General features: G+C 32.5%; 2 protein-coding genes across 3 annotated transcripts; both read right to left on the bottom strand.

Annotated features, from left to right (window-relative positions):
* Positions 1–1759: 1759 nt before the first annotated feature.
* Positions 1760–7846, bottom strand: LOC145574658 (ALA-interacting subunit 5-like). 2 transcript variants are annotated; one of them, XM_081632496.1, is made up of 9 exons: positions 7754–7846; positions 6999–7087; positions 5502–5560; positions 4273–4347; positions 4071–4187; positions 3481–3551; positions 2800–3106; positions 2329–2618; positions 1760–1970 (listed from the first exon to the last, which is right to left on the bottom strand). In XM_081632496.1, exons 2-9 carry the CDS (start codon positions 7072–7074, stop codon positions 1907–1909), a joined length of 1059 nt encoding a protein of 352 aa, XP_081488622.1. In that variant the 5' UTR covers positions 7075–7087; positions 7754–7846; the 3' UTR covers positions 1760–1906. The 2 variants fall into 2 exon arrangements, with proteins under 2 accessions (XP_081488622.1, XP_081488621.1); XM_081632495.1 differs by lacking the exon at positions 7754–7846 and adding an exon at positions 7190–7673.
* A 3768-nt stretch (positions 7847–11614) lies between these two features.
* LOC145574656 (phytoene synthase 2, chloroplastic-like) lies at positions 11615–16711 on the bottom strand. The gene is made up of 7 exons (XM_081632494.1): positions 16404–16711; positions 14346–14904; positions 14165–14215; positions 13570–13742; positions 13007–13242; positions 12242–12434; positions 11615–11902 (listed from the first exon to the last, which is right to left on the bottom strand). Exons 2-7 carry the CDS (start codon positions 14770–14772, stop codon positions 11726–11728), a joined length of 1257 nt encoding a protein of 418 aa, XP_081488620.1. The 5' UTR covers positions 14773–14904; positions 16404–16711; the 3' UTR covers positions 11615–11725.
* Between the last annotated feature and the right edge of the window lie 902 nt (positions 16712–17613).

Genomic DNA, 17613 nt, shown 5'->3' with positions numbered 1-17613 from the left:
CTTTAATAAGGAGTATCCATAACTCAATGATGTGAATGGTTTATATGATGAACTTGATGAATTGTTTATTTTTAATTGTAGACTCATAGTTTATAAATATTTGAGTAATGTTGTGGTTGATATATCTAGCCTCACACACTTCCCTCGTAGGCGGAGTTGTGAGAAGACTTGATATATATTCAACAGAAGGTTGAACATTGTGTTCTTAATGCATCCATAGCTCAGTTGAGTGGTCTATTGATCTTAGACTTGATGGAAGCACTAATGTGGTAAGGTTGGATTTTCGTCCTTAATGTTCTCATAGCCCTTAGGATGGTTTATATGTTGAAATAAACTTGATGAGACACCTATGTGTGTGAGCAAGGTTGGCATCCTCCTATGGAACCTTAGGTTCCTAACAACACTCACTAGAATTCCAAAGGAATGTTGGCCTCGTATGACGTTTCATATGGTCGCGGAATTGTATCAAGCCTTTAAAGGTATAGTGTGCGGTGTCGGGTTCTTTCAATGATCTTAGGAGTTCAATTTATACTCTACAGAACGTTGAACACCCCACTCCACTAATGTGTTAGTTCAATCCTTATGGGTTGTTTCACTTATGCACTTACCGTTTCCTTTACTGCTCATATTTCTAGATCTCTTGTTCGATTGCATTAGTGGGGGATTGTTGGGAGTAATGCAATTCGAAAGATTCGGTCGCTCGATTGTATAAAGCTAATTCTGACTTTAAGCTTCTTTATCCCGCATGCCCTGCCAGGGCGGACTTGCCCAGGGGGGTAGGGCGCCGAGAAGTAAGCTTCTCGTCGAAGTAGCTAACTCCGTAGGTATCTAATCTTATATGCTCTGCCTGCTCTGGCAGACAGGGCGAAGCTTCGAACTTCTCCGTATTATCTTTTATCTCGCGTGCCCGATAGGGCGGACTTGCCCTGGCTGACCGGACGGAGCCTAAAACCGAGGTTAATGAATTGTGTTTGACACACCGACCGGGCAAGGGTTCGAGAACGCGTTTTTTGGCCGGATTTTATTTCCTTATTTTAATTCTTTTTCCATAACCTATATATATCAAGTCTTTAAAGCCTTTCATTATTCACAAAATACACCTACAAACAAAAGCCAAAAACCCTAAAACTCCATAAAGAGATCTGAGCAGTTCTTGGTATAATTCCAATCCTTCATTTGGGGTACAGATTTGAAGGATCATTGTGTTACCTTTGGGGAGCATTCGTCATTAAAATCTCGTACCGATGGTGGCGAAATACGCTTTTAGGACAGCCGTAAAACGCGTTACAACATATGGAGATCTACATTCAAAGTAACATCTTTCCTTATTCTTGTTATTATTTATTTGATTGCAACAGTATATTTCCAACATAGAACACTCCCTTACTTATGGTGAGTCAATATTTCTGCTTTTAGATCAAATACGGGGTAGTTATATGAAGAATACGGTTTGACGTCAAAAATGCCTGAAACAAAATTCAGTAGAATCTCAATTCTCCTTGTTTAATTTACTGCACCCAACATACTCAATTTATATTTAGAGTAGTTGGGGTCAATTTTGCCAAAAAAAAATTAAATAAATGAAATAAAAAGAAATAAAATGGCAAGCAAGATAATCAGATTTCTGTATCAACAAATACTCAATGCTGCACTGGAAATAAAATACTCTAACAAACTATGCCCAGTGATGCCTCAACTTTTAAGACCATAATTACATACAAAATATTAGCTTACGACACAAAAGGATGACCACAAAACCTCCAAAAAGAATGATTTAAATATATTATAAGATATATTATCTCACAAAAAAATTATATAAAATCATACACGAGATATGTGATGAAACATTAAGATATTCTAAAGTTTGCAACCAATATAAATAAATAGAGTGGCGAAACAGAACTGATTAAGTAGTCAAGTGTCCTGCTGGATGTCTGTTCCAAGATAGATACGAGGGATCTCCGATTGTCCTGCATTATTCACAAAATCCAAGCATTTAACAGTTTGTATAAGAAGAAAACGTGGAAAATATGATACTCGTATTAAAGTTCCAATGACAATTAAATATTGCTGTGGTATCATATCTTAGCAGACAAACTGATGAATTTTGTATAGCATGAAAAGACATAATTTCGTTGTGCCAAAATAATTACCACCCTTTCCCATAGCCTTACTATCTAGAAAACCCTGCATTAGATGATACCGTAAAGGAAGCCAAGATTGAAAAGTGAAATAGGATAGAACATGGAAGTATTATTGGTATCACCCGGACAAAAAAAAGAAAGAATTCAGGATGGAATAGAATTAATAATCAAATTTATCACTGACCTTGGCTTGAGGATATAAACCAGTATAAATCCTACTGCAAAGGATAAGGACAGACCACCAACAGTGAGATATCCTACACCAAGGAAGTCGTTCTTCCCGCCAATCCAGCTTGTAGTAGAAAGGACCAAACTCTTTTTGCCTCCAAAACTATATGTATTGTAATTATTCTGTACAGTGATAGATAACTCCTGATTAGCATACAGATCCTGCTCTATTTTCCCATATAGTTTCCTAAATGTTGGAAGTGCTGCAGTTCGCATCCATACAATAAGATTTTCTTGTTCATTAAGCTGCAAGATAGGAAGAAAAATCATATTAATAAGACTTACATTTATGTTTAGCATGAAACATAAAGGGGAACGAGCACTATGACTGGATCACCATGTTATTGATGGAGGACTAAGAGCACACTGCATAGATTAAAAAATATTAATAAGAAGTTAAAAAGGGTAGTATGAGAATCAACATTACAGGCATGCTGGCATTGAGTTGGCCACCCCCTATAAGGCCTCCGCTTTGAAAATTTTTGGGATAAACATCAGATCCAAACTTGTGCTTACGATCACTATCCCACGCTATATTTTTCTTGTTTACATCAACCGACTTTGAATCATAAGAAAACTGGAACGTATCATTGAACAAACTCCAAGCAATAAGACCACAGGGAACAATAACAGCTTTGTCTGGGCCGGCCAAGGTTGCTTCTGGATCACATCCACTCGTTGACTGTTCATGAGCCTTGCTTCTCAATTGTTTGTCATTTCTGCTTTTTACATATCTGAAACAAAGGCTCTATGATATAGCTGATATGAACTTTAGTCAGAATTTTCATGGATCTCAACCGAAAACACTAGCAAATATGTGATGTATATTTCAATGTTGAGCTATAATTTAGCAATTTGACATTGCTACTTGTAAGATTAGTGGAATTATTAGTAACATTATACCAAATCAAATCATGGTAAATGGCATCTAATAAGAAACCTCTAATGATTCCAATTGTTGATAACATTGTAAAGCTCAGACAAGAAACGTCATCTTGCTAAATTAAGGAATGGTTCTGTATCAAAGTATAAACAAAAATGATGTTTCTGCTGCTAAGATTTAAGGACTAACCAATATACTCTTTCCTCTATTTCATATCAAACTTACCGACGATGGTTTTGATAGAAGTTCTCAAGCTGATAATAAACATAAATAGGACTTTTCATTTGCTTTGGAACCTGAAAAATGTCCAAATGCGGTTCAGAGAAAGCTGTTAATGATAGACATAAACAAGACTCTTCACGTTGTTACACACCAATGAAAACCAATTAAGCCATTGGCTATGCTATTCAATTCTTCAAAACCATATAATTTTATAATACTTTAGCATATCAATTTGAATGATTCCATGGAGTCATGATTGAACTACAATCTTTGGTAAGATACAAATTAAGTGTCCTAAATGAACATTTTCACTCTATGTTTCAGTGTACCACTCTTGTAAAGTCGATAAACTTTTCATAATCTTGGTCAAAAGTTAATTCAAACACTCCAGAATGAAGGGAATTATAAGGCTTATTGATCAAAATTTACGAATTGTTTGCATCAAGAGCAATCATTTTGCAATCTAACTGTAAAATGGTGATTTATTCTGCATCTAAAAACCAATAGTAAAAACAGAAAGTGGAGATCAAAGGGCACAGACATCACAAAGCACAAGTTTAAGTTTAACATATAAATCAAGAGATTTGACTTACAGTCAATCTTAAAATACATGTTTTGTTAGTGGTAACACTCTGAATATAGCCAACTTTATCATTTCTATAATCAGTAGGAATACAATCTGCATCATATTGCTGCTCAATCTCCACAACCTGTTAAACCAAAAGGAGCCTAATGTCATTTATCATGTTGATTTATAAGCTTAATCATTTAATTAATTATATGGTTTGAACATACGTGTTCTGACGCAGACAAAGAAACAAGCCCAATAGGAATAAAGATAATTCCAACAGCAACAAATATTGCTATAACCTGAAAGAAACGTTAATTGAAAATTCAAAGAAATATAGTAAATTAAAAACATAAATTTAGAAAGTGATAGCCATTGCATTATTAAAACTAGTTCTGCAGCTAAACTGCTAGATGAGTCTTTGACAGCATTATCAATGCATAGGAGTTTCAGTTCAAGTTTTCATTCAAATTAAATGAGCAAGCTTAATTAAGACATATCATAGGTAAAGCTTCGAATTTGGTTATACTGACCACACGTAAAGCTTAGAAATTCACTATCTAGGATAGTATTGCTAACATTTTGAAAATATCAGGAGCCAAACCACAAAATTTAGTTGAAGAAACAATACAAGGATAAATAGATTAACCACATATATGAGTGATCAACATTTGATATATGATCAAAAGTAAATTAAAATAAAAATAAAAAAAATAAAAAAATAAAAAAAACAAGAAACTATTCTAACTTGTGAAAGTATTAGTCATATTGATCTTCTTTCTTTCTATGTTCATTCAGTATACAATGACTGGTTCACAATTATGAATTAAGAGCTGCAACCTATGAGCTTTAAACATAATATTTAGACTATCATGCTCTCAATGCTCTTTACATCCAATCATTTTCAGCTTGGTGTTTTATGCTTGATTCTTTTATCATCTAACATATACGCTTCAGTAATAAAGGAATGCGTTTTACAGATTAAACCGAGCAATGCACACTTTTCTAATGAATACAAAAGTACAAAGTCCAATACTAGTTGCTTGTTCTAGAATTTTGTAAAATGAATTGAGTGATACCCTGAAGATTAAATCCATGATAATATTTTGATGCATTTGATGGTATATGTAATTAAGTATCATTTTACATAAGGCAAACAGATCACCACAAAATCAATTTTGATGATTAGCATTAATTAACTAGGTCATACTGAATATCTTCAATAGACACACTAAACAACAGCATATACCGGTCTCAATAATGGAATTGTAAAAAGTTGATGGTACATTGGTACTAAACACGAAAATTAAAGGCACAGGATACTCTTTTAAGACTCACTAAACCTTAAAATACTGACGTTACACAGATTATATCACTATGCATGGGTATAGGACTATGGTTGTGGGTGTATGGGTGAGGAAATCAACAGAAGAAGCCTAACTCAGTGACTATTTACCCATGGTGGTGTTAGAATAGGTTTGCATGCTGGAAGCTCTTGTTGCGTGAACCTAGAATCTGCAACAAAATGAACACATTAGGCACCATCACAGACCAATGCTCACCTTAAACCATATTATTGACCTAGAAATACAGCCATAAACTTCACACGCCAAGCATTATAAAACAGGAATGTATGCACATAAGAATGTGTGTATAGAATTATAGATAATAAAACTTATCAATTTTGAAAACAATCCAACAATTGATGTATATGCTTCTTTCCCCGTGGGAAAAATTGTCAAAATGTAAGGTAGATCATTCATGAAAAATCTCTAAGACAGTCCAGATTGTCACCATGATAATCGAAAACTGTAAATCAAGAGGCGATCTTAGTAATTAAGTCAACTAACAAAATTACTCAATCAGCATGGCAATAAAATCAACAAGTGTTAACTAAAGCATTTTTGTTGTCTTAATTACATAATTGCCACTTAATTTGCATTTCAAGTATAACAAGGTGACAAAGCTTGCATTTTCTCCAATGATCAGCACCATTGGGTTAGGCTCCGTAAATTCTCCATTTCCAATCAATTGAAAGGACTGATTGTTTGAAGTTTCATTAATATGAGCAAGAGGTTATAAACATCCAATCCTTCCTTTGAACAAAACTTTTAATAAATTAATAAGGTAACATTCAGTTAAGATATTCTCTCTTAACAAGAACTTTCTCATATTTGCCTCCCACTAACGATCCATTGGGTGGGTGGTACTAAATGGTGGTAATAGGAATAAATATTAAGTGTAATTTTGCAAGAAATGTATCATCTTTATATCTTTGGAAATACAACTCCATTCCCAAATCATTACTTTTTTCGTAAGTTTCCATTACTACTCCATACATTCCCCAAGTGGTAATGAAAATGAGATACTTTTAGCCTTTTAGGTAAAGTAGCATTACCGTGGGAATGGCCTAAGATTTTCTTTACAAATTTACGTACAAATTAGTTGTCACTACGACCATTTATTACCCCTTACTAAACAGACCGTAAATGTGCATAAATTGCCATATCCCATCATCTTTGCTGTCTTCAATCCAATGCTTAGGCTGTAAGCAGTGTTATCAAGATGATAGCAGAGTTACACCCTAAAAACTAACAAATTTGCACAAGAAATTATACCCCACTAACAAGTTTTTTTTTAACGTGGATGTCACCTAGCTTAATTTTCTACAGTCTTTGCAACAATCAATAATACCAAAATTATGTAAATGAAAAAGATTCCAACCCACAATTTTATAATCCGAACTCTTAATATCTGGATACAAATTGCAACAATTTATCTTCAATTAAAGTTATTAACTTACAACTACACCCAAAAAATTAAAAATTATATCTCAAGCAAATCTTTGTAAATGGAAACAAGGGTATACAACAAAACATCACAATATTTAATTTATTTTGAAAATAAACAAATAAAATAAAAATAAAAACAGAGAAGAATTGAAGAAGCTTACATTTAGGCCGTTTGGAGTTCTTTTTATGGGAAGACTCGGAACCCCCTTCCTTGCGACCTGCCCCAGAAGAACTCATTTCCCACCAATATCTGTAATTAAGTTAAATTAAATTAACAATTATTATACCAAAATAATAAAATGAAAATGAAATGGGATAAAAACAAAATTAAAATTGATGATTAAATTCAAACCTTATTAAAATGTTGATTGTCTGGAGAAGAGGGGTTATTAAAAATTGGGGAAAAATGGGATCTCAATTGGGTAGAATTAGAGTTTTGACAGCATTTTCCATATTTGGAAGTAGTGGCAGATTGTTAGGTGTCGCAAGCGCCATGAATAAACCCAAAAGGCAGAAGGTGGTTACACTCATCACAACTAACTATATCCCTCTTTTCTCTCCACTATTTTTCTAAACTTAATCCAATAAATTCTTGTGGCTTATTTCGTTCTTGTTATAAGAGTTACTCGATCAGTATTATATGAGTTACTCGCTTAATGTTATAACGATTTCTCAGTTAGAATTACGGGGTTACTCAATGTTACAGAGGTTACATTGTTTTGTTACAAACGAGTACATGGTGTGGTCAACCGCAAACAAAACGCAATATTACAAAATATGCTAAATTTGAGAATAAGAGGAGAAATAGTATGAGTAGTACTTTCTCAAAAAAAAAAAAAAAAAAAAAAAAAAAAAAAAAAAAATAGTATGAATAGTAAGTTAAACCCTTGGGAGATGAAATGTATAGACAACTTACTTTATTGTAATTTTTAAAAAATTTGCTTGTATAATGGAAGGTGTGCATAGATTTAGGTGTTTATTGCTTGGTCATGGGCAATGCCAATATCCCATCTTCTAACAAATTAATACGAAATATTATAGAATTGAAATGATAATATGACAAATAGCATATCTCGATTAGATTCTTTAGTCAAATAGCGGCCTTTAATGGATTGATAAGAATTGGATGGTCATGAGACAGACTGATTGGACGTAGATAAAGCTAATTTGTTGTGTGAGGAGCGCGCAATGAAAGAAGGTAGAGGATTCCTTGGAGTTTAACTTCTGATAGTTCAATTTAGCGATTGGATTGTCTCTCTAACTTATATTAGCGAAATTTAAATAGTTATGTTCTTGGATTATTTTTTTTCCATGTGTTCATCTACTTTTGCTTCCATTGCATGAGATCCATCCAATTCTTTTTCAATGCTTACCAAGTAGATGTGGTTGCGTTGGTTGTGGTGGTTACCCCATAAGGTCAAGTGCAACCTATGAGAGATATAGCACTCTAACTAACATCCAATAGTATAGTAGCTCCACCATTGATGAAGGTGTGAGTGTAACATTCTTGTACAAATTTTTACCTACACCCCACGACAGGGAACACTGCCTGCACCACCCCCTACCCTCCGCGCGTGTTCTGCCCCCGCCCCTTTTCATTTACGAATTTTCTGCAAATATTTATAAAATGTTCATTTATATATTGGTAAATGATCATTTGTGTATCATAAAATGTTCATTTTTATAACAAGGAGTTTTTTTGTTCAAACTAATATATATTTTGAATTGAATTTTAAGAAATTTCTATAAATAAAAATGAGAGCAAATTTATTTATAAGGATTACTACGTTCAAATCATATTTACTATAAGAAATATTGCATCATCCAATGTTCATTTTTGTTTATTCGTGTTTCAACAAATGTTCATTTTTGTATCATCACGTTCATTTCAAGAGTTATGTGTAAGTTTTATGGTAAGATGTAAGCAAATACATACGTCTTAGATTTCTATTTATTTTAAATAAAATGTTGTTAACAACAATTTCCAATATAAAATAAATTTAATTTAAATACAATAATTACACATTTCTATACAGTTATACTATTACATGTAATTGTTCCATAAACATGAAAATTAACCAAATGTACATATGTGTCTTGCTAAATGAACATTATTTGTTACATTTGATATAATAAAGTGTGTATATATCCTCCTTGTTGCAACTCTAATCATATACCTGTGTGTTTCCCATGAAAAATATAATCTGAGCACAATATATATATATGTTGCCTTCAATTTCCTTACTTGATTATTCTGTACAATGAAAGATCGATCAATTTTTTCAAAAAAAAAAAAAAAAATAATGATAACAACACATTCCAAACAAAAGTATGTGAAATCTAAGAATTCAAAATTGAACATTTACTCATGAATAAGAATTAGAATTCATAAATGAACACACTATAAAGATATAAAAATCTTTCAATATATGAGAATGAAAATGTGTAAAATCTAAATGAACATTTAAATCACTTCCATTAAACAAAATATGACAATTAAATCATTCACAAAATTAAATTTGAACACATTGCTAGAAAATGAACAAATATTAATATCTAAATGAACATCTTTCAGCATAAAAATGAACATACACCAAAAGTCAAATGAACATCTTCAATACGAGAATAAACAAATAAAAAAAATTTGATTAAGCATTTTTTAAGATATAATAACAAACAAGTATTAAAATTGAAACAAATATCTTTGAATATGAGAATGAAAAAGTATAAAACTAATGAATATGCTTAGAAATAAAAATAAATATTGTATTATGCAAATGAACATCTTTCCATATGAGAACGAACATGTAATGCAAAGAGAATGAACATGTATCAAATTTAAATTAATATATGTTAATATGAAAATGATCCTAAATGAATATGAATTCCATTTAAAATGATATTATTTTTTCTATCTAAAAGGAACATTTATGATAGATACGAGCCAAAATTCGTCAAATAACACTTTTTAGTGACAAAATAAGTAATATTAAATAATAATTGATGCTTCAATTTCATAAATTAAATTGATAATTTGTCTTTAATTTTAGTTATTATAAATTTATAATTTTTGCAATTATAATTTGAATATTAATCCTTCTACAAATGAACATAAAGTCCATCTAATACGATAGAATAAATGTGCTAGTCAAAATTCACCGAATAACAATTTTAATTAAATTATAATATAATTATGGAAAATTCTTATACTTAATTCAATTATTATAATAAGAATCACCTCCATTAAAAACTATGAGAAATCGCAAAATCTAATTGAAATTCTTATTAGATATGTGAAGAATTCTAATGATTATTTACTAATAAGTAAATGATGACATACTAGTAAATAAATGAACATTTACCAAAATAAAAATGAACATTCATAGAAAAATCCATTACGAACTAAATTCACATTTCTATAATTCTACGAAATAAATTAAATTATTTATTATATATATTAGGGCAATTGAACTCTATTTTTAATTTTTTGTCCAGTAATTGTAAGTAAATAACACACACCACATATTAAATCAACTTAAAATAGAGTAAAATAAAACATCATTCTACTATAATCTTAAAAAATCATTATTACCAAGTAAAATTATAAGAAATCATGAACTACTACTATTGAAATTTCATATTATTGAAGAATAAGACAATTAAAAAGTTAGGGTTTGATCACTTTTTCAAAAAATGAACAAAATCATCAACTTACAATTTGATTGATGGTCGTTCTTTTGTAGAAATTTTCTTCGATTTCTTGTTTTTTTTTTCCTTTTACAAGTAGAGATCTAAGAGTATTTTGATTTATTTTTCAAGAAATATTTAGAAGATTTTGGTAGTTTAGGAGAGAGAAAGTGGTAAAATTATAAGGAGAGAGAAAGTGGTAAAATTATGAGGAGGGAGAAATATTAAATGTTAGTAAAATTATGAAGAAAATTGATTTAAAATAGGAGAGAGAAAATGTAGGAAACTAAAAAGAGGGGGGTTGTAGGTATTATGGTAATTTAGTGGGGGGTGTGTAGGCAATGATGCCTAAAGAAGGGTGTAGGTAACAACAACAAGTAACATTCTTGATGTCATTTTACAGTTGTGGGCCGTTTGACCTTAGGGCCTCTTGGACTGTGTACTCGAGCTGGTTGGAGAAGCCCAATACTTTGGCCTCTTAGACTCATTAACCTTGGTTGAGCCAATGGACCGTTGGACCCGTGTTGGACTTTGCCAATGGGACTGAACTTGATGGGCTCAAATGGGGAAGTCATTTACCTTGAATATATATAGTACATTGATTACTTTCTTCTCACCACCGCAAATTGTTAGTGTATTAAAAGTGAGGAATAGCTTAAGTGGTTAAAGCTTATCTCTCAATTTTAGGTGATCCTGGGAACGATTCTCATCACTTACCCTTGTGGCTCTTGTAAAAATGTTAGCGTATAGCTTAGTCCAAACGCACATTATGTTGACTTTGTTGTCTTACTTTTGTTTGGATAGGGCAATATATCTGACCAAATAACAAATTAACTTACATTAATGGTTAGCAAAATTGGAGCATAGAAACAATGAAATGAATTTCTTTTCATTTTTTTTTTTTTAATTCTTATATCATCTTGTCAAAATGGGAAATGTTTCTCATCTTTGTTACAATTGTTGAGAAACACTCTTCGCATCACGAACAACCTACAAATCTGTTGTCGGCGCCCTTTTAATCCTAACACAAGATTAAGTACAAGCTTGACGATGGTTTCCAACAAAAATATGTCAAGTTTACTGGTACCAGTTCTAAAGAATTTTCGTAGCATTTATGAATATAGGTATTTTCAGTGTATATACATATCTCAAGCTTTACAATGTAATCCACTACTCTGGTCATTACTTGTTTGCTTGAACTCTACGCCTTTGCAAGGTTGGTCGTTGATCGAGGTGGCACGATGGACTTTGCATAAGCTATTGGTAACGATAGAAGCTTCTTGGCTTTGCCAACATAAGCCCTCTTTGTGAAGTTGTTGTAATCGTTAGCTTCGATCTCATCCAGTATTTGACGATACAGAAGCAATGATGCCCAAACCTGAAATTATTTAAGATCAGCTTCTTGTCCTGTTTTCCCCTTCCTAATCACGGTGCATGTTTTTGAAGTATACAACATAAAAGTGATGTGTATAATCAAGCATTTTGGGGGTAACTTCTCAAAATAATTTGGAGCGGAATCTCTTTTGTATGCAACAGAACCAAAAAGAAATCACAATAACACTCCATATTATATTGAAAAAGCCCGCCAAAACTAGGAGTTATTCCTGAATACTCATAGATCATTAGGTGGATTTATTTAGGAAACTGGTGTACCTTGAGATTATTCAGGCCAATTAAAATATTATTTTTAAAACGTAGGAGGCTCTTGAAAGCTTACCGGCCATCTGCTAGCTGCACTAAGTTCTGAAACTCCAATCTCCGCTTCATCAAAGAACATCCTGGCTCGCTTGATCTGTTTCTTCATGAAAGTCCTCCATTTTTCTGTAACCTTTCCTGCAAATATATCTTCATCTGAAAGACCAGCCTGCGCCAATTCATCTTGTGGCAAATAAACCCGTCCTCTCCTTGCACTAAACCAAGGAAAATCAAAGTAAGGTGCTGCAGTTGCATGAAAGTTGATTTTATAAATCAAATACTGATAATAGATAAGAAGGCATCTCAAGAAGTATTTTCAAAATTTTCAATAGAGCTTAAAGATATACGAAGTAACTATCATGGAAGACATTATCAAAGTTCTATGATTCCTAGTTACTACTTTATGTTTTCAATATTTCTAAGTTGTATTCTTGACACTTTGACACGTTTATGTACACTTGACACTTCATATGGGACCAAAAACATGGAAATTCTTTATCAAATAGCCGAGTTTGATGCTTTGATAAAAACCAGACACCATACCCAAGCCCAAGTAACATAAAATTTTAAACTAGTCAATTACATGATTACATCATTGAAAAGGGTACAAGTACACTCGATCAACAGCCATTTTAAAATTGTTCAACAGTGACATTCGGCACATGCCTATTTCCGAAAGACACGTACTATATGCAGCAATCAAATCAACAGTAGACACCAAGTTTTATCATTGAAAAATTACCAAGAAGATGACAGGAAGTATAACATAAATTTGAGTTGCACTTACTCTTCTCCTACATCTCGAAGAATATTAGTGAGCTGATTTGCAATCCCTAAAGCTAATGCAGCGTTGTAGACACTTTCGGTTGACGCCTTTGATTCAGGTGCTATACCCATGACAGGAACACTCATCAATCCGACAGTTCCAGCAACATAATAGCAGTACAAGTATAACTCGTCAAAGTTCTTGTATCTAGACTTCCTAAGATCCATCCTCATTCCTTCAATCATGTCTTTAAATGGCTGCCAAACAAATACACACAGTCAGGATAACTGAATAATACACGGAGTACAATATATTATGACTCAAAAACAAGTCTCCTGTTTGAGTCTTTTCCCAAAACTAATATTAGAATTAGTATTTTTGTGAATCGCAATTCTTAAATGTAAACAACTGAACAGGCTTCTACTATTGAATGGCATGAGCTAATAAAACCACAGCCCAATTCTACCTTTCCCCAATATTTCAGACATATTACAAGTACGTAGAAGTAACACGCTCAAGCATTCTTATTCAAATCATGAAAATAATAACTCATAAACTGCATGTATAATAAATTAATGGCAAACCTGGATATCAATAGGAAACTTGGTGACAGTGTCAGATAAGGCAGCATCAAGCATATCAAAGGGACGACCTCTGAAAAGGTCTTCCAACCTTGTCTCCCACCTATCCAAAGCAGTAGGTGTTATGTGTGAAGCATTTGGCCCATCGACAAGCTCATCGGTCCTCCTACACCACACTGCACAAACAAGTATAATATTAAGCATATAAGGTTGCCTGATATCTCATTTCTAATATTTTCCTTCTTCTGGAGGGAAACAATCACATGGCTTCCATTTGTCAAAACCCCAAGTTAAAGAAACATTTTCTGCATCAAATGAATCTGAATACCTTCACCATCTTTTTTAAATAAACAACACATCAATTTTAATTATTAAAATTTCATGGTTTGATCCAATTCAACTACAGTCAACCTTCCTGGCTATCATGTGCTTCAGCACAAAACAGACAAAAGATTCGACATATTATATTGTTCCACGTAATTAAAGCGATTAGCTAGCAAAAACAGACATATAGAGTTTAAAATCAGGTCAATTAGACAATTACAGACAGGGTTTTATAAATTAGTAGTTGAACATATCAAAGCAACCACTTGCTTACCATATATTGCCCAGATAGCCTTTCGCCTTGTAGGAGTCATAAGCTGAGTTCCTGTAAAAATAACAGCAGTGCTAACAAGGTCAGAATCATACAACAAAAACAATCATACATAACTAATTGTGTCTTTTCCTTTAAACACCTCTAACAATCTTAGTCCTACAAAAGAGGAGCAAACACCTACCCAAGTAAAATGTCTTGGCATACTCGGCACAAACTTCACCACACCGATCATAAGCCTCATTAAGCAAGGACAAAGTCCCAGGGACAACAATATCAGGCTTCACACCAACATCAAGATCATCACGCGACCTCAACTCCCTATTTACCAACGCCGCCTGCTTCAACACCACATCATACACCCTTTGTTCAGACGACAAAACCGCCATTTCTCCGGTTGGATTCGCAACCATGCTCGAAAGCACCGGGAATCCACTCCTCTTTTGATGTTTTGCAACATTATATGTCCAAGGATTCCAACTCTCTTGCTTCTTACACATCTTCTTTGATTTCCCATTCGAAATCGAACGACTAACTAATGATTCTGCTACTCCAAACCCACTGTACACCTCTGTGGTTGGAGACACTACCCATAGTAAAGTAAGAGGCATTGTGTTGTTCTTCTTATCAAATCAAAACCAATAACAACTTACGGAGTAGTATATTCTTCTTCTTTTTACATGCACAACCTTATCAATACTATGAATTTATCAATCTCCAAAAGGCAAACCCTTTTCAACTTTCTGCAAATAATAATGTAGAAGTAGGCAAAAACACACCATTAAAATCACACTCAACACATTTTTAATTACAACAGAAAACCCACTTCTCTAGTAACATATCTTAGGATACCCATCACTACAAAATCTTAAACAAAATAAGATTAACATAAAATATTTATACTTTATGAAAGACAAGTATGAATCATAAGATAAGATTTCATAAATAAATTAACATGCATGGACCATATTGCTTAATAAGGTAAACGGGTTGAATAATTTTGATTAATTTATTGCTAATGCAATTTTTTAATACAAAGATTACCAAGATAATTTCCAACTTAGGTATGCTTGACCCACTGCACAAATTTTCATAATTCCAAAAAAGCTAAAAACACACATGACACGAGTTAAGTATAATACAAGGACCTCACTTTTACAATTTTTTACCTTTAAGGACCTCTCCTTTTTTTTTCACCTTTAAGGACTTAACATTTAGTTTCCGATGATGATTTATATTTGTTAACCCAAGTTGAGTTAAACAAGAGTTTAGCTAACATAAATCATAATGAGGTGGTTGAGGTGGCATGGGTAAGCGTGCAAGTTGTAAAGAAAATACCCCATCTTCAATTCCCTCCTCCCCTGTTTATTTCACCATTGTTTGAAGAAAAACCATGGCTCCAAAATTTACTCATTCAATTCTCAACTCCTATAAGTGTATCACCTTCTACTTCAAATCCCCATTTCTTACAAAACATAATGCTAATTCTATCTTTTCATTTTCCACTTCTTGACCTCTGATTTCCTATTTATGCTATTGTTGCAATTATTCCTCTAATTCTCTTTCATCGTTGTCACTGTTGCAGCAATTTTTGGTGGTTGCTGCTCAATAGGTTGTAGATTAATTTTTTTTCGATTTCATTGTTTTCGATGTATTTTCCATGGACAAGGATATTGTATTTCTCTATTAACTTTCAATCCACTATTTTATTTTTTTTTCCCAAATTTTGATTGATTTTATTCCTAAAAATTTGATTTGTGGGTATATTTTGAGAATTATTATTGATAAGATGAATAATATGAGTTTATGTAAATCATCTTGTTCCTCGGTTATTTGCATCTTGTTATTACTCACGAGAGAATTATACATTTCCATCATCCATGGGAAAATCATCCCCTATTCCTCGTTTTTTGGTAATGCACTAATTTATTTATTTATTATTATTATTTTAATATTAAATGCTTTGAAGGACTTAAGATTTCATAATGAAGGAATTAACATTTTGGTCAGAGCTCAAATGAGTTAAGTTGCCGGAATGTTAACCTCAGGTCTTTAAAAGGTGAAAAAAAAAGTGAGAGGTCCTTGAAGGTGAAAAATTGTAAAAGTGAGATCCTTCTATAATACTTAACTCCACGTGACACAACCAACACACTCAACTCCCAAAACCCAACAAAATCAATTATAAATAATCAAAATAAATAAAATGCAGTAATTAAGAAGGATAAAAATGAGCCAAACCAACCTTAATATTTTCAATGGGGGATTAAAAAATATCGACAAATTGTAGCAAATTCACCCACATAAATTCCTGGGTATTTTTCGCTTTTTCTTCAAGAATTCAACCCACTAAACAAAAATAATCCCCCTAACTTTGATTTTGATATTGTTGATGAAATCAAATTTCTGGGAAAAGTAGGAAATTGGGATATATAAATGAACAATGTGAAGATTTATTTGATGGGTTTTTTGTTATACAAGTAGGGAAAATAGAGAAGGGAGTTTATGATGTGCTCCACCTCTCTTCTCTCTCCACCACAGCTTGATGATGCCAGTTGAAGTAGCATCTTTATTTATTTTTTATTTTTTTGTTTTTCATTTTTTGTTTTTTTGTTTTTTTTGTTGGTTCCTATTGTAAAAGTTTGCAATTATACGGTCCAAATTGGTTAAACCGGGTCAGAAAATTCGGATTGAGACTTGGATGATGTGAAAACAAGTAGCACTAGTGCTTAACTAACAAATGTTGGGTGCATAGCTTAATTGGTCGCACACTTGCCCATTAGTGTTATGACAATATTACAGTGCAATTTTGTTTTGTTCGGTAAGTTACTAAATTCCATACTAGCCTACTGTTTTTGGTGCGTTGTAATAACTTATCAGTGGAGGTAATTACACCCATGTTAAGTGTTAACTTATTTGGTAAGGCTCTTATCTTAATTTCTAGAGATTTAGGGTTTAAATCCTACCGAGTAAGGGTACCTGAGAGTTAGGATTCTCTTTATATCTCCTTTTTCAAGTGGACTAAATAAACTTAAGAACCGGCCAAAGTCCTCCTTATTAATAAAAAAAATAGAAAAAAAAAATTACACTCTTGTTATTGGATTGTTATTTATTTAACTTTATTTATAAATAAAAAATAAAAAAATGATGTGTTGATAACATATATTGAAGGGTTAATATTCTCTTCGTTTCATAATATGACACATTCAAATTTAGCACATCTGTTGATGCACGAGTTTAATCATTCATATACTCCATCTATTTCATAATAATTGCAATATTTTGATCTGCATATTGACAATACATAACTTTAATAACCCTTAATATTTGTAACTGTATATTATTAAGAAGTATAAAAAGTTAATATAATAAAAATATACATAAACACTAATCCAAAAATACTTTCATGGCAACATATGTTTTTAAATCGGCGATTTCACCAAATGTCACTGAGG

Source organism: Chenopodium album, chromosome 13 (assembly GCF_948465745.1).
Source record: "Chenopodium album chromosome 13, dcCheAlbu1.1, whole genome shotgun sequence".
Lineage (NCBI taxonomy): Eukaryota > Viridiplantae > Streptophyta > Magnoliopsida > Caryophyllales > Amaranthaceae > Chenopodium > Chenopodium album.
Note: the sequence above shows the minus strand (reverse complement) of the source record. Positions and strands in the feature narration are given on the sequence as shown.

What these genes read in the sequence shown, in the direction of transcription:
- LOC145574658 (XM_081632496.1), bottom strand. Translation starts at nt 7,074, where the DNA reads ATGAGTTCTTCTGGGGCAGGTCGCAAGGAAGGGGGTTCCGAGTCTTCC. An exon ending in CTATTCTAACACCACCATGG is followed by an intron (nt 4,348 to 5,501) that starts GTAAATAGTCAC and finishes CGTTTCTTTCAG; the next exon opens with GTTATAGCAATATTTGTTGC. An exon ending in GTTTATATCCTCAAGCCAAG is followed by an intron (nt 1,971 to 2,328) that starts GTCAGTGATAAA and finishes TGAATAATGCAG; the next exon opens with GACAATCGGAGATCCCTCGT.
- LOC145574656 (XM_081632494.1), bottom strand. Translation starts at nt 14,772, where the DNA reads ATGCCTCTTACTTTACTATGGGTAGTGTCTCCAACCACAGAGGTGTAC. An exon ending in TGCCAAGACATTTTACTTGG is followed by an intron (nt 14,216 to 14,345) that starts GTAGGTGTTTGC and finishes TTATTTTTACAG; the next exon opens with GAACTCAGCTTATGACTCCT. An exon ending in GGCTATCTGGGCAATATATG is followed by an intron (nt 13,743 to 14,164) that starts GTAAGCAAGTGG and finishes TTGTTTGTGCAG; the next exon opens with TGTGGTGTAGGAGGACCGAT.